Source organism: Manacus candei, unplaced genomic scaffold (assembly GCF_025592945.1).
Source record: "Manacus candei isolate 608988 ecotype Guabito, Panama unplaced genomic scaffold, ASM2559294v1 h1tg000005l, whole genome shotgun sequence".
Taxonomy (NCBI): domain Eukaryota; kingdom Metazoa; phylum Chordata; class Aves; order Passeriformes; family Pipridae; genus Manacus; species Manacus candei.
The window spans coordinates 23573933-23593981 of NW_026138053.1; the positions used below are offsets into that span (position 1 = coordinate 23573933).

Genomic DNA, 20049 nt, shown 5'->3' on the forward strand with positions numbered 1-20049 from the left:
GAGGGAGGTTTCCTGAACAGGAGGTTCATGTATTTTTATCTTTGCTGCTGTCAAAGGGCAATAGCTGAGATTGCAGTGTCTTGGAAAGCCTCCATGAAAGCTATCTCCCGAGGACATCAACAAATCTGGAAAACCACCTTCACTCTCTTGATAAAGGTTTCAGCCAACAACTGCACTCCAAGGCACGTTTCCAGGCAGCAGTCACTTATACTGGCTAGAAATGCATCAGCCTATGTTTCAGCGAAACCTTTGGCTTGCTCAGCCCACAGGTACGTCCTGGAGGTGCACAAGCCTGCTCTCCTGTTGGAGTTCACACTGCTCCAGCTGTGACTTCTGCCTTGCAGGAACCAGCCAGACAGGTGGAGGTTAGAGGGTGGTCACCCAAGTGCTGACAACTCACTATCCAAGGGCAAGAGCTCTCAAAGAAGCCCTGATTTAAACCAGCGAAGAAATCCAAGAGGAAACACTCCAGTATTCAATCACTTTCCCTTCTTGCCCCATCAAAGACAGCAGGACATGCTGACATCCAGGAAAACCCATGAGCCTTTGATCTTTACTGCTGCCTCTGCAGCCAGAGAGACCCGCACTGAGGAGAAGTCACTACTGCATAAAACCTGCTGTGCTACAGCAATGCAAGAGGTAGCATCTGGCTCCCTGCTCACTCCACTAAGCAGCTACTTCCACAGGCATCACGGGAACATCCACTCTGGGACATTTATCTCTATGTTTGCACACAAACACTCTCCTTGGAGGAGCCCAAAACCTGTCCAAACAGCCCACCTCACCAAGGAGGAAACCATCTGCACCAAACCAGCTCAGACCATGCTGATGCCACTCAGGCTGGTAAATATCTGTTAAATATCCACCTCAGGCTATGGGGGGAAAGGCTCCTTCTGATCCTGCATGGGCTGGGGGTACTATCCTGCAGACTGGGCAGGGTGGGAGCTCCTCCCTGACCACCTGCAGTGACCACAGTGGAGCACAAAGACAAATTGCTTTTATGGCTTTGCCTGCCCAGATCCCCAGCTCTCGCCCATCCTGCCTGTCAGCCAGTCCACCCCAGAAGGCAGCTCCCTGTTTGTCTTGGATGACCTCCTGCCAGACCAGAGCTTCCCACAGCACAGCTCTTCTGTGCTGCCCGGGAGTGGATTTCCTGCTGTTTGATCTAAATTTTCCCATCGTTTCACCAAGTGCCTCCTGATTTCCTTCATCAGAACCAATCTTTCCATCAGGGAGGTGGCCCTGCAGCCCGGGGCTCTTTGGCAGGGAGCTGGGGGAGAGGTTTGGTGGTCAGCAAGTAAACACTGCTGGTTCATGGCTGGAGCTGGAACGGTGGAAAGGACCTTCCCTCCTTTCCCAGGTGGATCAAGCATGAACATGCAGTGCCCTCTGCTGATCTGGCCACTGAGGGAGATGCTGGAAGGAGCAGCATACAGGGCTCAGCAGCTTTGCAAACCTCTGAAGGGGCAGCCAAGCCTCCAGCCTCCCTGCAGGCAAGAGAGGGACAGCACATTCCTCTCTGCTGATGATCTGCCATTTATCACAGCTCTTGGAGCAGGTGTTTGAGAAGGTGAGCTGGTAGGAGAGGCCCAGGTGGGTTCCATCAGCTAACTCTGCACCTGAAGGCTATAACTACACCTAAAGAAGCCAGGACATCTAGGGCAGGTTGCCCAGAGAAGCTGTGGATGTCCCATCCCTGAAGGTGTTCCAGGCCAGATTGGATGGGGCTTGGAGCAACCTGGTCTAGTAGGTTGGGGTCAGGGGTTGAAACTAAATGACCTTTAAGGTCCCTTCCAACCCAAACCAGTCTAGGATTCTATGATCTTCCCTGCTCTCTGCAGTGCCACTCACTATGCTGAGCAATGCTGTCCTCCCCCAAGCAATGGGGAGGGGGGACAGCCTGGCAAGATGGGCACAGCATTAAGGGACAAGGAGCCAGTATGGGAGACAAAATAGTGTTCCCTTTCCCCTTGACCTGAGGCTCCCTCTCCCAAAAGAAATGGGCTGCTTCATCTTGAAAAAGTGGAGGGAAGCAGACACGTGGGGTGGACAGGCTGGTGATCCAAACTGTCCCAGGGAGTGGAAAACTCTTTCCAGGAATTGTACAAATCAGGTGTGAAATGGAGACATCACCCACACCAGGACCTCAGTGAATTACTGCTCTCGCTACAGAAGCCTTCATGGGAACACAAAGACAGAAATTATTTAAACAAAGGCCCAGAAATGTCCCTGGCAATGTTCCTGTTTGCAGGACTGGAGGCAAGGCTAGTTGTAGCTGCAAGTCCAGTATCAGTGGATTTAGCATCTACAAGGAGTGTTAGGTCTGCAAGTGCCTCTGCCCAACTCTTCTGAGCCAGGCAGGAGAACTGCAGAGTGAAGGCAGCTCCAAACTTGGGAAGAAAGAACATCCAAGCTGGTTTGGCTGGAGTTGGCAGAGCCCCTGGATCCCCACCATTGCATCAAAGCAAACCTGCAGTTGCTCCTGAAGCTGCATCCAGCCATGGGCTGGCAGGACACCCACACCCCAAAGCAGCTCACACTGGAAGGAACCACTTTGTTTTTCTTTTCCTCCCTCCTGTTAAAACCCTCCCCAGTTCATTTGAGAGTGAAAAACTTTGAGTGAGGTTTAAAGGCCTCAATAGAGGCAGCAAAGTCCATTCCCGGTTAATAAGATTCTCTTTAGGAGATAAGGCTAATTTGCATCTAGGGAGTGATAGGGGTTTATAACTGCTGGCAGCAACCTGAGCCGCAGCAGGTTTACGTGGCACAAGCAATCTCCAGCCTAATAGTCATCTCCTGGACTGAAATCAGCTCTTTCCCCTGACTGCAAAGACTGCACATTCCTTATCTCCACTGCTAGGGAAGGTCCCTGCTAAGATGCAGTGCATTCAAGTTTTGATGGCATTCCCCTCGCCATTAATTTTTCCAGGACTTCTAGGTGATCAGGACACAAAGCACAAAGTGAAAAAGGATCTGGCTCAGTTTGTACTGGATTCCAAGGCAGGGTTTCCTTCCTCCTTGTTTCTAGCCATGGCTCTTCAAGCACTGCCAGTCCCCCCCTTCTCTGGGTACCCACATCCCCTCTCTGCTGTCAGTCTCCACTTGTTACAAACCACACTTGACATCCTCTGGGACAGAGGGGACCTCTGCACCTTCATACTGTGCCTCTGTCTCCTTGGAGCTCCTCCAGCTGAGACAAGTGACTCAGCTTAGAGCTGATGCGTGAAGTCAAGTCTCTCCTGGAAACCAAAGCATAATTCCAGAGGGGAGGAGCACATGAAACCACACACAGCACCAACACAGACGCCAGACTGCAAACCTCAGTGGCTCTCTGGGGACCTCTTGTCCAGTCTGACTTCTTTCTCATGAGCACTGTTTACGATGTTTCATGGATGTATCAGCCCAGGACGCTCCTCCTTCCCCCAAAACACAGCTGCCCTGCAGCAGAGCCCGTCTGCTGTCTAACTGATGACAACAATCAGAAATTATATGCTTTAGGTAAAGGCAAAAAGAATACAGGGCCACACAAATTCTTCTGAGGAAGAAATTAAGCTCAGGCCACACAGACCTGATGCCTTCTGGCACAGAGCCTAAATTTTCCTAAGGAGCATCCCAAGCCCAGCACCTTCCAATGTACTCACATCCTTTAGCACAGAGCCAGGGATACAGCTGAGAGTTGGTGAGAAGGGCACCACGAGGACACCGTGTGGTGTCCATGACCCACGTACTCTTTTGCTAAACCCACCTCTAGCCCACGTGTGCTGAGAATGCACAGCCAGTGTCTCTCTAACTGCACCTCATGGGGAGATACCTGGCTGGGATGACAGGCTCCCCTCTGCACACTGTACCTTTGTGTTATCTCACATCCACTCTAAAGTGCTGACAGAAGAAATGCTGAATCAGGAGTGCTCAGATGGAAGAAATGAATTTGTTTTTTAGCACCAGTATGGCCCTATGCTGATTTGAGGCGTTGCTGCTTGGGGAGCAGAGGATGTGAGATTCAGTGCCTGGCACCCTGAGGAACAGCTTGTTTCCAAACCACAATGAAATGTCCTGGATTTGGGAAATGGGTAGGCCAAGGGGATCCACAGTACCCTTTTTGAAAACTCAGAATTATTTCTTAGTACCTTCTGGCCTCTTGTTCACAGGCCTGTGACGAGGTGCCTTGGCTGCTGACGGTACTTGCAGTGGCAGCACTCAGAGCTCCCACCTGCACCCAGGGCCAAGGCCAGCCCTGCTTTCTGTACCACTGGTGCAGTCACCAGTAAGTTGTTACCTTGGAGAAGTCAACAAAACCCACAGCCACTCTTCAGGAGCGTGCCCCAAGCAGGCAAACAGCTCCTGTTTCCCTGAGCTCAGCAGCCCTGCCTGATAAAAGATGGGATGGAGCTGCTCGGAGAAAAGGAGAAGAGAACCTTTCCAGTGCTGGCTCTGCTCCCATCGGATAGAGAGTGCATGGCACAAAGTCCTGGAAGTATGGCTCTGGGGCGGCCCCAGGACACCACCAAGCCAGGCAACCACAGGGAACAGCCCAGCTCTCCATCCCACTGGGGCGCTGTGGGGCACAGGAGCAGTCCTTGAACTTGGGGAAGAGCCGTGGCCATCCAGGCCTCCTCCACCTGGAAAATGCCCACTGGCACCACAGAGAGTTGGGGAGAGGAGGCACAACACCCTGCCAAAGCCCATGTCCCAGCCTTTCCAAGGCTCAGCTGTGGGAGCAGCTTCACCCCCCCTGCTGAAAAACAACAGCTGACCAAATCCATGCTGTCCCCAGTACCCATTCATAGGTGCTGCTCCCTGCCTCAGTTTCCCCAGCTGTCAAAATCATCCTATTCCAAGGCCTGGCAAGAGCTACTTTACATCTGAAGCTACTCCAGCTGTGACCAGGATGGTGTGGGCAGCCCCAGAGCAGCCTCTGGCAGGCAGAACGGAGGGCAGCAGGCAGAAAGGGGTGCCCCTGCCTGCCCCCTCGCTCACCTCTCCTGTCTGGGTGCTCCGTGGGGAGCAGGGAGCTGCACAAACCCGGGGCCAAGGAGCATCTCCACCAGACACCCAATGCGTCCTGAAATCCTCTGGCTTGTCTAAAGGAGCTGGACCCACTGCCACGAGGGGGTCTCGTGTGTCCCCTGTCCCCAGGCTGTCGGCACAGCAAACATCCACCTACATCCCCGCGGTTCTGGCAGGGCGACATTGCCATCTGCTGCCTGCTGCTCGGCAGGACACGCCAGCCTGCCTCTGCCACCACGCATGGCCCTCCTCCAGCCATCCCTGGGGGGATGGACGACTGTCCCTGCGGGGACCCTCCAGCACCGAGTGCCACAGGCGCTGGGGCAGCAACCACGCCGCCGCCTCCACACTGAGCTCACAGCTCCAGCCCAGCAGCAAGGAGCACAAGGCAGCTGTGCTTCATCCCACCACACACCTCTAGGTCTATCCTGCTCCAGGGTGAGTGGTTGGTGTGCTCATTTGTGGCTAATGAACATGCAGCCACCCAGCAGCACAGGGATGGCAGAGCAGAGTCCCAAACCAGGGTCATGTTCCCTGCTTTCATAGCCATAGAACTGTGGTTCTATGATTATGGAACATAGTTTGGGTTGAAAGGGATATTTTAAACGTCATCTAGTCCAATGCCCCTGCAAAAAGCAGGGACCTCTTCAACTAGATCAGGTTGCTCAGAGCCCTGTGCAACCTGACCTTGAACATTCCCAGAGATGGGGCAGCCACCACCTTCCTGGGCAACCTGTGCCAGTGTTTCCCCCCCTCATGGGCACCAGTTTTAGCTGTTCTGAGCTGCTGTGTGACAAGCCCTGGCACTGAGTGCTGCCCTCAGCCCTGCTGGTGACTCACCCACCAAATGGGAACACACACTTCCAGCTCTTGTGCTTCGGGTTCTTCATCTGGAAACATAAAGATGGTATTTTTTAACTCACAGCCACACCAAGAGATGTTCACTTATTTTAAACTTGAAAGTACTTACATACTGTTTCTAAAGCTTAAGATAGGAGATGCCATCAAAGGGAGGAGAAAAGTAGTAATTATCTGTAGTTCAAAAGTTTAGCCTTCAGAGAAGGAATTGGGTTTCCAGCTATACTAGTCAAATGCTTTTAAGCTGATCTTTTCCAAGAGGCTGTGTGGTTTATAATTGAGATTACCCACCTGAGACAGGTTTCCACATCAGGCCTGGATTTATAGCACAGACCACCTGGACAAACACTGATGGCTGGACAGGTCACTTGGCCGCACACCTTGGTGCTGGTGTGCATGTGGCCACGATGGACAGGCTGAATGAGTGAAATCAGGCCTGCCTGAGAGAAAAATCACCTTTTCCTCCCCCCATCAGGGCTGGCACTGAGATTTGCTGTGCTGTTCCTAAATATTGAAGTATTATTTCCTACACTTTCCACCCATGTGGCCTCAGACTTGCAGCCTGCCCAGTCACTCCCCCAGATCCCAGTCTCCCCAGTTGCTGGGAATGTGCCACAATTCCATTGTAGCCGTGGCACAGACCCCCAGGAGCTGGTCTCAGGCATCCCCTAAAAGCAGGACATCCATGCCAGCAGTGCTCAGGAAAGCTGTCCCAGCTGCCTTGTCCTGACAGCCCATGGGGCTGGGGCTCTCCCAAGACAGCCCCAGGGAAACCCTGAGCCTGTAATTTGGGCTTCTACCTGCCTTTGTACCTTTGACAGCTCCTGCAATGAGCCTGGGAGCAACTTAGACAGGGTATTATTTGGATTTCCTCCCACTGTTACTTCTCTGTGGGCAGGCAACATGGTGTTTACCCCATAACCTAATTCTGGTTACCAGGGAAAATACCAGGCAGATTTCAGAGCAGTCCAGGGACCACAAGGAAAAAAGGAAGGACTTTACAAAGAAAAATAATTTTAAAAAGCACTTATCTGCACGCTATAGATTTTGTGACATCTTTTTCTTCTTAAATCATTTTCTCACCCAGGTCTTATGACTTTGTGCTTTCTTATTATATACAGCACCTCTCAAGGCTTTTCCTTGGCTGCGTGTTCAGCCCAGAGCTCCACTGCAGGGAGAACCAGCCCAGGAAAACATGTTACTCACAGACCCAAGCAGGGAGGACAGTTTATTTTACCCTGTTTCAAAAGACTGAAGGGGAGAACAATATTAATAAAAATTACCTTTTTTTCTTCTGCAACATTTCTTTTTTGTTCGTGAAGGAGGTGGGCATGGGGAGGGACCTCCCCCCCATGGCCCCCAATACCCCCAAAACATGCAGCACAGCTGGAGAGGGATCAGCAATGCCAGGGTCACCAAAGGGACCACACTAATCCAGCACTACCTGTGGGAACCCGTGCTGGAGAAAAGGCTCCAGCCCTCCTCCCTGCTCTCTTTATAGCTTGTCAAGGACCTCAGCTGGTCCCCATGATGATGCTCCTCTCACCATAACAAGATGTACCTGTGTCTGACTCCTGCAGGTCTCTTCCCATGGCTTTCTCTTGCCCTCTGGTTTTTAAAGCGTGCCCGTTTTATACTCAGTGACAGGCTTCAAGTCATACAATCATAGAGCCATAGAATTGTTAAGGTTGTAAAAGCCCTTTAAAATCATCCAGTCCAACCATTAACCCAGCACCCACCACTAAACCATGTCCCCAAGGGCCACAGCTACACATATTTTAAATCCCTCCAGGGTGATTCTGTCACTTCCCTGAGCAGCCTGTTCCAGTGCTTGACAACCCTTGGGGTGAAGAAATTTTTCCTAAAATCCAATTCAAACGTCCCCTGCCCTATTATTTCCCCACCCCAAGCTAAACCCCTCCACTTTGTAGAGATGCTGCCAAGACCCAGCGAACACTTTTTGCTGGTGTGCTGGGGTTGGCTCCAGTGCAACAGGAGGTTACATGGGAATAAAACCATTTGGAGGAGGATTTCAGGCTACTGTGAACGGGGATCCTTCATTTACATCACATCCAGGCAATAAATAATGGTTTCAGCCCCTTGGAGAGCAACAGTGCCCCCACTGAAGCAGCGGCTCACGGGCGCTCACGGACGCCGTCACTCAGCAGTGACCTCCTGGCCCAGTTGGCTCCAACTTCAGAGAGAAATGGATTTGCACGTCTCTGGTTTCCTGTGGCGTCACAACATTGATTCCTTTATTGGATCTAGAGCCGTTTCCAAGGCATGTGCTCTCATCTACTGCATGCAAGTTATCCAAGAGAGGAAAACCAGAGGAAATGAGCACCTGGGGAGGAGGCAGTGGGATGGCGACAGCTTTGTCAGGCATTCACCTGGTCACTGGTACTGTGCTCTGGGCCATTTTAAGATGCTCCAAGTGCAACCCAGGGGTAATTACCCCTTCCCACATGCTCTCCCAGCTCCTGGCATTAGGATCATACTCCCATCTTTTCAGGTGTAAAGTCCTGGTCAGCAATGCTGAAGGCTGCTCTGTAGTGGTTTTTCCGAATTATTACCTGTTGCCAGGGGTTTGGGGGATTTAATTTCTGCTAATCCCAAATAAAACAACTGTAGGGCGAGAGTCCTCAGTGCTGAGATTGCCCATGAAGTGAGTCAGCTCAAAATAAGGGGAAAGGTTCGATCCTGATGCCGGAGAGGAGACGGAAATCCCCCCTGTGAGGAAAGGAAAGCTAAGCAGCATGTGCGAGACAGGCAGTAAGGGAAGCAGGGAGGGAATATCCCTGCAGGAAAGCTCACACAGTGGAGAGAGACAGAAACACACGTGCTGGACTAGTGAGGAGGGAGAAACTGCTTTCACAGTGGCCAAGGACTGACCAGACAGTGACAAACACATCTTGAATGGGAATAAAAACAAGGATTTATCACAAGGTACCGGAGATGAAAGTCACAGCATGAAGTCCTGTGAGGAAAGTGGAGGAAAAGCACTTGAGAGCTCTGCTGGTGCTGGGGCTCTCTCCAGCAGAAGTGGAAATAGTATCTAAAAGCCAGGAGCAGGCAAAGGCCTCCTGGTAGGTGTGGTGGGAGGCACAACTCGAGCAGACAGCTGGTGCTCTCCATCACCAGCAGGGAGGAGGGTGGGAAAGGGCTCAGGCAGGCAGAGCAGCCCTCCTGTACTTCCCAGGCTGCTCTCTTTGATGCAGGCACCGAAGTTGGGATGAGGAAAGAGGTCCCAGCTTCAAAGGCTCTGCAGCTGCTCTGCTGGACACAAAAAGGTGACCCGGACACCCACACACTTGCACAGGATGCTCTGCTCTCCTACACAGGAGCCTGGGGGCTGCTCCTGCCAGGCTGGCTACCCACCCGTGCTCACCCATCAGGGTGAGGGGGGATACTAGTAAATCCAGAGAGGAATTGAGCATCCAAAGAGGAATTTGCTGCACCTCTTGTCGGGGAGAGGAATGGGGCTTCTCCACTTCTCCGCTGGGGTTTGCAATCAGATTTGCCTTCCTGAGAAGCAACTACTCAGATGCCCTCCTTCTCCAGCATAGGGAGCAGGCACACACTGCTCTTCAGACTCCTCACACATCCTGAGTTCCCCGGGCAATGTTACACATTCGCACAGGAGCGGGGCAGAGCCTGCTGACCTGCCTGCAAAACTGCAAAGAGCACCGGTGAAAATAAAACTGTCGCAGGCCAAACCTCCCGCCCTCAGCACTGCATGTCCCACAGACAGCAAACCCTCTGGGTGCTGGCTGCACCTGGCTCGAGGTCAGGATCTGATTTGAATTCTCTTTAAGTGGTAGAAATGTGCCTGCACCGCTGTGTCTGTGCCCAGGGGCAGGAAGCAGCCTGGCCTGCCCACATGCTCTGCCAACAGCTCGCAGGGCATCTGCTCTGCTGAGCCAGCCTCGTGGGATGCCAGGCAGCTTTCCCACCTTTACCATCACAGCTCCAAGGTGTTGTTCTTAGATTCTCACCCTCTTGCTATTTTTATTTCTCTAGAAATGCTCTGTGTGGCCAGGTGACCTTTATTAAGATCGTATTTTTTTATACTGCATGACTCTGCATCTCTGCTGGGCCCTCCAGGAATGGAAGCAGCAGCTCCTGCTTGCCTGGCATTGGAACATTTGAGCTCCTCAGCCATCAAGAGAAACAGCCACTGGATCTGAAACCTGGCAGAGCCCCAGGACCTCTGTAATTGGTAGTTCTGTATTTTAAAGAGCAGGAAAATAGTTAACAGAGTGCAGAAAATAAAAATCCATGCTTTCAAATAAGCACTGTAGCCATTAGAGGGATCAAGAGCATCATATCTAGGCATAAATCAATGTGACCAAAGACAAAACCAGCTACATTAAGAAACAGCTGCCCAGTTGCTCTGTTCCTCATGCCTGTCATCCCCTCCTGCTCTAAAATCCAGGTTCCCTACAGCAATGGCCCTGGGAGTGGAGGTGCTTTAGAGGCATCCCTGCCTGATGCAGGTGAGGAGCATGGTAAGCCTGAAGCACCCCAAATGCACACAAACAAAAGCCCAAACACTCCTGTGCTGCCAGTGAGACAAGCACTGCAAAACACACAACCTTTTCACACAGAGCATGCTGGATACAGTAATTATAGGCAAAATAATTGCACCCCTTGCTTTCCCCTCGGTAGAGCCCCTTTCCAAAGCAGAAGTGCAGAATATTTCTACAGCAATAACCTGCTTTCTGAGCCCAAGAACAGTTGGTAAAAATGGCTTCTCTCAGGTATCTGATAGCTGAGGCAATTAAAAGAGAATTAAACTGACATTTCTAACTTGCAGTGCAAGAGGGATGTGCAGTGGTGAAATAATTAAGAGCTACTGCTGGGAACATACTGTTTTCACCTGTCTGCTGCGAAGAACAAAAGGTCAAGAAGCATTTTTGGCTTTTTATTTTTGTCTTCCTTTTTCGGTAATTAGTGTCTAGTTACTGCTGCATCCCCAAATGCCAGAGCCCAAGGGTTTTCCAAATGACGAGGGAGGTATTCAGTGGTCGGTACCTGGTTTATCCAGCCTCACTTGGTGACAAGCCACGTTTTGCAAGTCAGATTTCCCTGCTCAAGTGACGCATGTGAAGGGCTCAGAGCTTCATTTTCTGGTTTATGAAATTGGCTTGAAAGGTCTTTCCAGCACCTCCACAGTGGATCTGCAGTCCCATCCCGTGCTGTCCTCCTGTCCAGCATCATTTGCTTCCCCACCAGTCACACTGGTGCAGCAGCTGCATCTGAGCCTATGGGGAAGGGAAGGTGATTCTCTGGATAGCAACCCACCTTGGAGCATCCTTGTGCAGACAGGGCTCGACACTGCAGGGACTCCCAGCTGTTTTTCACAACTCCATGAACACAGAAAGATTCACCCCCCACACACCTGAGTGTCCCATGGGAGCAGAGGTGGGTCTGAAAGATGAGGGGACATAGCAGATGTACCTCTTCAGTGCAGCAAGGGCCCCAGTGTGTGTGAGAAAACACTTTCCACCTTTCCCATTAGCTAAAAGAAAAAAGTGATATTTATTTACTGAATGCCAATCTAATCAGGATCCAAGTCTCAGCATGTTTTTCACATGAAATTCATGCCTGTAGACACAACCCCAAGTCATCCTTGCCCTCACCATCATCTCCACCAGCCATGCTTGGCTTATGCTTCAGCCCATCACCTCAGGGTACCCCTGCCTCTGGCCCTTCCTTCCACCTCTCCTGCTCTGCCAACCCAACTCCAGGTTCATTTGCAGGAGACAGCTACAGTTTGGGAATGTTTCTGATGTTTTCCCAAGTCAGAGTATCCCAGGATTTTAGTTTCTCTCATGCAGAGTGAACCTGAGCACACCCTGGGCTTGTGTTTACCACTTACCTTCCAGAAGGGAGAACAGGGCTCTGTGTGGTTTTAGGACAAGCACCCCTTCCCTCTCAAGGTGAGCAGGTGAGGGATGAAACCCAGAGTAGTGTGCTTCTCCAGAGTTGGTATCATTCTGCCTCAGCCTGTCCCATCTCCTCCCCTGTCCAATCTCCTGCATGCAAGCTCTTCCAGGAAGGATTTGGGGACCAATCTGGAAGAATAATGAAGGTACATGCCTGGCTGACTCCATCCTTTCCTCTGCCAGGGGTGGCAGTCACGTTTTATAGGTCACTGTATCTTGCAAAGGAGTTAATGGAAGTTTCTTTGAAGAAGTTCAACACACTTGTCCCAGAGGCCATCACATTTTAATTACTCCTTTCACACATCCAAGCACTTTATATGCGAGTCAACCTTCCAGGCAAGTGTCTTTTTAATAACCTTTTAGTTAAGCCTAGTGGTTTTCATTTCACCATCCATTTCCTCTTCCCATATAACAGACCTTCATTCAAAATACTTTCACCATTATCCTATAGGTACAAATTCCACCAACTGCTAACATCGAAAAGCAGAATAACTGGATTTTCTCAATTACTGCAACTGCCTAAGCAGAACAGTCACACAACATAAAGATGTGCATAGTGGTGCAGTTTAATTGGATATTAAAACCCCCTGCAGCAAGAGCATTGCATACCCAAGGGAGAAGCAGGATGCTGAACAGGGGAGGCTGTAGATGACAACTTCAAAATGGGTTTAGAAGATGAGCGTGGAAACTTATTGCATGAAAGCTTCTAGAACAGCTTTGTCACCTCGCTATCTGCCCTCTCTCTCTCCAGGTCACTTGAAAAGGTGTTGAATATCACAGTCCCCACAGAACAGCACTGTTGACCTCTCTCTGCAGATCACTTACCCACAGTCAGCCAAGATTCTTGTCATGCAAAGATCTCTCCTCTTAGAGAGGCTAAGCAGCCCTCAGATAAGACTGAGCTGTTGCTAAGGGGCCCCAGCAAAAGCCCTTTGGAAACCTAAAATGGTACTGGAACTTCCTGCCTGGAGGGGAGTTTGGAGAAGTCTCAGTCCCACTGCAGTGAATGCACATGGTACACAGGGTCCAGCCATCCCAGCATTACAAAAGTACACAGACAACAGAACACATCCTCAGAAGCAGGATGCAGATCAGTTCCCCCATCTGGAGGTTTCTTTGAGGAATTAAATAAAAATGAGCCATCAGTGATGCCAGGAGAATTAGTCTCCAATTCATAATCGAGTTAAAGTTTTGCTGCAGACAGTGGTTCAGCTTGACCTGAGCCAAGGGCCTCACATCAAGCACGGCAGGACCCACAGCTGTGTGACACTTGCTCAGCTCTTGCACAGGTGGAAGGAGCAGAACAGCCATCATTATTTTTTACTCCGTGGAATAAGCAAACTAGTGGTACAACTAGTATTTTATATTAAATAGCCTGGTAGTAAATGCAAAGGTACATTACCCTGAAGCTTTACCTTCACTCTGCTGCACAACTTCCTACTGAAAAGGCAGAAAGCACTGGAAAGGAATTAGTGAAATTATGGCAGCTGGCAGGCGAAAAGGAAGCTGATATGGAAAGGAAATTCAGGCTGCAAATTAAGGACAAACTGGATGCTTCTACCACAGTGGTTAACAGCAGATAAAAAAAAGTCATTATAAAGTTTCAAAGTTAAAACCCCACTGCCATAACTGAGGCAATACCAACCTCTTTGGAAGTTACAGCCTTGGAGTATTTGGCAGCACCTGAATCTGCCAGGCTAGTTTGTAAGGAAACTTTTATTCACTAACCATCTAAATCAAAGTGAAGAGTCAAGCAGACACTTCAGGAGCACTCAGACACATCACAGAACACAAAACACGGTTTTGTTATGGGAAGCTTCCTTATGTGTGAAAACATTTAAATTAAGGAGATTCCCATGCGATGAGTAGCAAAGGTGGCTTAAATTTGGTCTTTTGCTCTTTGAATTTTGTGTTCTCAAATGCTTCTTAGCACAATACTCAGCTGGATAGAGTGCATGGTTCCATTAGAGACATAAATGCATTCCAATCCTTCATGCCAAGAGCATGCATCATCATAGCCAAAATAAAGCTTTTCCCATTATTAACAGACATTCAACTCATCACATAAAAGTGCATAAAGTATCGGTACTCCCTTACATAATACCACTTGTGAAATACAGCTGGTAACTGTTGCATTTATTAAAGAAGTGGTTTGTAGGTTTTTTTTTTTTGTTTTGTTTTGTTTTGTTTTTTAAATAACCAACATGATATTCCCCCTTCAAATAGAAAAAATGTAGTGGAAAGAAAAACTCAGCAAAATACAAGGACAGAAGGGATAGAGGGACAATTCTGGACTGTTTTTGACTTAGCAAAGACCTGCAACAACAGATCTCCAAACCCAGTGCCAGAGAGCCATCACATTCAAGGGGCCAGGGCCAATTTATCCAGTGACTGAGGCTGTGGAGAGAAGTCTCACAGCCTGTGCATCCTTGCACAAAGCTCAAGCTGATGCATGGTCAGTCCAGCAAATTGAGGCAGCACGAGCACATGTGAGTGATTTCAGTCTCCCCACGTGCAGTAATTTCATTACTCAGTGGCAATTAGGTAATTTGTTCATACAAAGCAGTTCAAAGCCAGTCAGTGCAACCTCTACCAGTACAAGTTCCAGAGGTCCCTGTGATGCAGCGTTCCCCGCCGGGGCAGCGGGTGTGGACGGGGTAGAGCGCTCGCAGTGCGTGCCTTCTCCAGCCCAACAGAGCAGACCTCGCTCAGGTGAGAAGCAACCGAGGAGACCGCGACCACAAATGAGCCAGGAACTAAGGTTTGTCCAGTTTGTGTGTGCGCTCGTGCCTCCGCAGGGTCCCCGACTCGGTGAAGGAATGCCCGCAGTAACCGCAGGAGTAGGGCTTCTCTCCCGTGTGGATGCGGTGGTGGCGCTGGAGCGACGCCAGCCGGGTGAACGTCCCCCCGCACTCCTCGCAGTAGAAGGGGCGCGCCCCAGAGTGAGTCTGCTGGTGCCTCTTCAGCCTGAGCAGCTGGACAAACGCCATGCCGCACTCCTGGCACTTGTAGGGCTTGTCCTCCCGGTGGATCACCTTGTGTTTGGAGAGCAGGTTGGGCTTGTCGAAGCCTTTGCCGCACGTCGGGCAGGTGTAAGGCTTATAGTCGTCTTCCTCGGGCTTCTGGTTTTCCGCGCGAGGCCGATCGCTGTACTCAACAGCGTGCTGGTGACGGTGCACTACGGACCAGGGGTTCCTGGCCATGCCGTTTCCCAGGATCACCATGGAGCGCTCGATCTTGTGCACGTTGCGCAGGTGCCTCCAGACGTCGGCCGTGCGGATGAAGCCCTTGTCACACTCCGGGCATTTGTGGGGCCTGTCGCTGGAGTGGATGAGCTTGTGCATCCGCAGGTTTGCCGCGCGGAAGAACTCTTTGGCGCAGGTGGGACAGCGGTAGGAGTTTTCCACGAGGTGAGTTCGCCTGTGCTCCTGCAGCTCGCTCGTACCCTGGAAAGAGGAACCACACTTCTTGCACCGATACGGCAAAGCCTCCTCGGAGACAGGCTCCAGGTCCTCTGCAAACATGCCACCAAGAATGGTATTTTCGTTACCATCGTGGAGTCTTCCCCGTGGTTTCCTGGAGCAGTCAGAGGAACTGTGCTCTAAATCTTTTTCTTCACACTGCAGGTCAAAGTTGGTATCGGAAGGGACAAACACCCCAGCTGGACTCTCACCTTCTTTCTGGTAGTAAGTCTCACAGGTTTCTTTATCTTCACACTGCAGCTCTGCAGGAAGCTCCTGCTTACCTGAAGGTCCAGCAGAGTTGCAAAGAGGACTGAACATCTGTGAGTAATTCATGTCTACCTCCTTCTGGACGCTAAGTGTGTGGCCTTCCTGCTTAGTTGTCTTTCTGGAATAATTTGAATGCTTCTCACCTGTGTCACAAATGTCATTCCCAGGGCCCCAGTCCACACTCACATTCATCTTCTGAGGCAAACACTGTGTTCATCTGCAGCTCATCAATGATGTGCACATCCAGAGCTTTGGGCCACTCATGGTAAGGGCATCTCATTTTCAGCTCTCTTTAAAGTCCTCCCTAGACAATAAAACACCTGTTTCATCAGTGATTCTTCTGATACTAATGTAAGATAAATATATAACACTAAAGGCAATTTTCTTATTATAAGAATGGGACAGACTACAGACAGTAGAAGAAACAGAATAATCTACTATTAGATATGTAGAAAACATACATTCAGCATATGAAACACAGACTATATTTAATGAAGTTAAATCCTCTATCATCATCCAGCCTTAACTATAAACATAAATTGATAATTTCCACTTTAAATTCATGTAAAGATGAAAAATCATAAAATCCCAGAATGGTTTTGGTTGGAAAGGACCTTAAAGCTCATCTTATTCCAGCCCCCTGCCATGGGAAGGGACACCTTCCACTAGACCTGGTTGCTCAGAGCCCTGTCCAACCTGGCCCTGAACACTTCCAGGCAGCCACAGCTTCTCTGGGCAGCCTGTGCCAGGGCCTCACCACCTGCAGCATAGGGAAGAATTTCTTTCTAAGATCTAATCTAAATCTCTCCTCTTTTAGTTTGAAAACATTCCCCCTTGCCCTGTCACTATCTGCCCGTGTAAAAAGTTGCTCTCCCTCTTTTCCATAAACTCCCTTCAAAGTGCTGGAAGGTCGGGTAAGACATCTCCGAATACAACCATATATAGGTAAGAACACACATATATAAAACCATACACATTTCAGTATTTGCACGCATATATAAACATAAAACTTGCCTATTTACTTTCAGTAGGCTTACCAAGGGCAGTTACCAGGGCAGTAGAGCGATGTGCATCCAGAGAAAGGTCTTATTCACATCTCAGAAAGGCCGGCTTCATCAGCCACACAAGCCGTGCTTTCTTCTGCTGTGATACAGAAAACAATCCGGATTAGTCCTCGTTAGTCACTGCCTGGAACAGCGTGGCTCGACTCACCCCCAAATTCGGACATTTCCTTTAATTTAATCAGGAGCTGGGTAACAGGAGTATTCCTCACCTCCAGCCCTCTAACTGACCTGCTGCTGCCTTTGGGGAAGGAAAACTTTCCAAGGGATGCTGGCGCTGCGTGGCTTAAGAGAACTCCATAACCACGGCCGTGCGGTCCCTGCGGCGCGGGGAGGGGGATGTTCAAACCGCGACGTAGGCTGAAAAATAACAATAAATGTACGTATAAAAACAAAGGGATTTATTGTTTCCCGGCAGCACGAACTCCCAACTTTTGCCCGCTCCGACGCCCCGTTCCCCCCCGCCCTACCTGGGGGGCTCCCGGTCCCCGCGCATCCCCCGCGCATCCCCCGCGCCGGCGGTCCCGGCGCAGCGGCGGCTCGGCCGTGCCCGCAGCGGCCGCGGCTGCAGCGGCGGGGCGGGACCGGGCGGACAGCGCGGCCCCTCCCCGGCGACAACGACAGCGACAGCCCTCGCTCCCGGCTCAGCTCCGCCGCCCCGTTCAAATCCTGCGACCGCGATTCCTTCCCGGCCGCCCCGGCGGAGCGGTTCTGGGAATGGTTCCTTGAAGATCATCTCCTTCCAAACCTCTGCTATGGGCAGGGACATCTTCCGCTAGATCGAGCTCCAACCTGGCCTTGAACACCTCCAGGGATGGGGCAGCCACAGCTTCTCTGGGTAACCTGTGCCAGGGCCTGGCCACCCCCACAGTAAAGAATTGTTTGCTAATATCTAATCTAAACCTATTCTCTTTCAGTCTGAAGCCATTTCCTTTTGTCCTGTTGTTAACATGCTCTCGTAAATAGTCTTGTTCTATCTTTCCCATAAGTTCTCTTCAGGTACTGGAAGGCTGCAGTTAGGTCATGCCAAAACCTTATATTTTCCAGGTTGATGAATCCCAGTTCTCTCAGCCTTTCCTCACAGCAGAGGTGCTCCGTCCCTGTGATGAACTCCAGGAATATATAAGGACATGCACCAATATCCACAGCCAAGCATGTTTGTGTGGGGCACAGATGATGAATGGCCAATTTTTAAAAATCCAAACTGTGGTTTATTACAACTACCAAGGATTTCTTATTGCACTGAAGGTTTAGCAGGACTGGAAGGCAGTGAGTAATCTTCCTCCATGTCCAGCTGTCCAACCTTTGTGAGGCTTCTCTGGAATCACCTGAGTGTTCCTCACCTGTGTGACAACTGTCAGCACCAGAAACTAAGCCTGCCTCCTCTTTGTGGTATCATACAGTGCTTATTTGTTTGTAAATGTGGAGACAAGCAGTACAAATTCCCATGCCCTCTCATGTCTGGCTTCTTTCATGTCAGCTTCCTTGGAAAAGAAACAAGAATTTCATTATCTGCCAGGCAAAGTTAGTATTTAATCTGTCAGTTTAATTGAAAATACTTCAGTAGTGATAAATAATGCAGAACACTCCAAATGATGTCTCATGGGTTAGATCAAAGAACCAGGGCAGTGCCAGTCAGTGCATCGTGTCTCCTGTTGTTGATCTGAGATGAGACAGAAAAGGGCTTCTGTGGCAAGGTAATAAAACCAGCACGTACACACCCCAACACTCAGGCTGACAAAAGTGTCAACACACTCATCAGATTCATGAGCACAGTCCCAAACCTCGCCTCTGACTTTCGGTAACAAAGAACAGGCCTCTCTGCTAATGTTTCCCCATTAACCTAAAATGACAAACAGAATTCAGAGATCTTATTATACTGGTCCTCAGACAAACATACTCAGCTCTATCCAGTTCCACATATTTTAATTTTTCCTCCTGGTATTAGGGTATTTAAATGTACTCTGCCTTCCCTTTCATATGTTGCCTCTGCAAGCACATGTTTTTGTTAAATTCCACGTTCTAAGACTTTCCCATCAGTCTAGATGAGTTATTCCAGCACACACACACACAAAAATCAGCTGTAATCCTCAAGGAGAAGGCAGAAAAATAAGAGAATCACCCATTTTATCACAATATATGATTCCTACTAAAATTGCATTATTGGTGCTTTGTGCCTGTCCTAGATTTATATTCCCAGTGCACATATATGGATGCCAAATCCTTTTTATTTATGCCACCTCACTGTCATGTGTTTTGAAGAGTCTGTCAGGACAGACGAGGATCTGTAATCAATTTGTCAGCTAGATCTACTTTGGAGTAATTTCTTAAATTTTTTTCCCCATTAAATTCACTAAAACATGCAAACTTGCTTGCTGTCACAATGGGAGTGTAATATATTTTATGCAGGGTTTAACATCCCAACCCATCAAATTTGAATTTTTTATTGGCCATAGAGTTTTCTGACATCTGGCTACTTTGTTTTAGGACTGTCATAAGCACTTTAAAACACCTGAGAGCTTCAGACTCTTTTACATAGAACAACCAAAAAAAAAAACACTAAGTAGGAGCTGAATTCAGAGAGACTTAAGTGATATTTGGCTGAAGGCTGAGATTTTAACTCCCCAGGGGAAAGCTGGGTTCCCTTTAGCCCACTGAACTCTGGTGACAGACTTGCAATAGCTGTTAGAGACTCTGAATTTCGAAAGAATACCAGCACAGAACCCTAGGAGTGTCGTTAAAAGAAAGTTCAGGATCTCCAATGTTGCGCTCTCTAAAATCACCTGGAGCAAGGAATCGTTTTGCTATCCTAGCCAGCTCCACCCTGGTTATCCTAACATGCTTCTTCCTGTGGTGCTTGCCAGGATCTTCTACATCTCTGGGTCTCAGTCAGTGGGCATCTCAGGAGTGAGGCTTTTGGAAGAAAGATTGAGAAAACAAGTTCTAACTACAGTTACAAAACTTAGAGTCAAGCTCTAAAGACCATGGAACAACTAACAGGAAAAAAAACTACGCAAGGACTGTAAAAAGCAGGCCGGTCATGCTTTAGTTTCCCAAACTTGCATTTTCCTGGCACATATTGATGCAGACTCTCAGCAAATTTCTATGCAAAAAAAAAAAATCACTGTCTGATTCTGTCAGCTCAACTCTGACAGCTCAGTTCAAGGGCTGGAGATACAAGACTCTAAAGGAGCCTGCAGGGCAGTAACTCCTGGTGCGGGGCAGAAGGTGATTGTGCAAGAATGGCCACACTCTGTTTTGAAAATGCACAGGTGAGCTTGTTAAAGAATTAAAGGGGAAATCTTCACCTGCTGAGCAGTTCTCTGTACTGTTTTTTGTTGCAACTCCTGGATTTCTAGGTGGGCTCAGAAAAGCATTTGATAATCCGTTTGATAATCTATTCAGCACGGAGGATTTTTTAACGCAGCACCCGATTAAGCGTAA

The 20049-nt window shown here is 49.4% G+C and overlaps 2 protein-coding genes across 4 annotated transcripts in view; both read right to left on the reverse strand.

Moving 5' to 3' along the window:
* CACNA1E (calcium voltage-gated channel subunit alpha1 E) overlaps positions 1 to 20049 on the reverse strand; it is a 360562-nt gene that overhangs the window by 151057 nt on the left and 189456 nt on the right. The gene's annotated exons all lie outside the window — the stretch shown is intronic.
* LOC127479610 (zinc finger protein 675-like) lies at positions 14031 to 17151 on the reverse strand. 3 transcript variants are annotated; one of them, XM_051806824.1, is made up of 4 exons: positions 17076 to 17151; positions 16837 to 16965; positions 16582 to 16687; positions 14031 to 15848 (listed from the first exon to the last, which is right to left on the reverse strand). In XM_051806824.1, the coding sequence occupies exon 4, from the start codon at positions 15734 to 15736 to the stop codon at positions 14570 to 14572; it is 1167 nt and encodes a 388-aa protein (XP_051662784.1). In that variant the 5' UTR covers positions 15737 to 15848; positions 16582 to 16687; positions 16837 to 16965; positions 17076 to 17151; the 3' UTR covers positions 14031 to 14569. The 3 variants fall into 3 exon arrangements, with proteins under 3 accessions (XP_051662784.1, XP_051662793.1, XP_051662774.1); XM_051806833.1 differs by having other exon boundaries at positions 16582 to 16684; positions 16837 to 17129; XM_051806814.1 differs by having other exon boundaries at positions 16837 to 17129.

What these genes read in the sequence shown, in the direction of transcription:
- LOC127479610 (XM_051806824.1), bottom strand. Translation starts at nt 15,736, where the DNA reads ATGAATGTGAGTGTGGACTGGGGCCCTGGGAATGACATTTGTGACACA.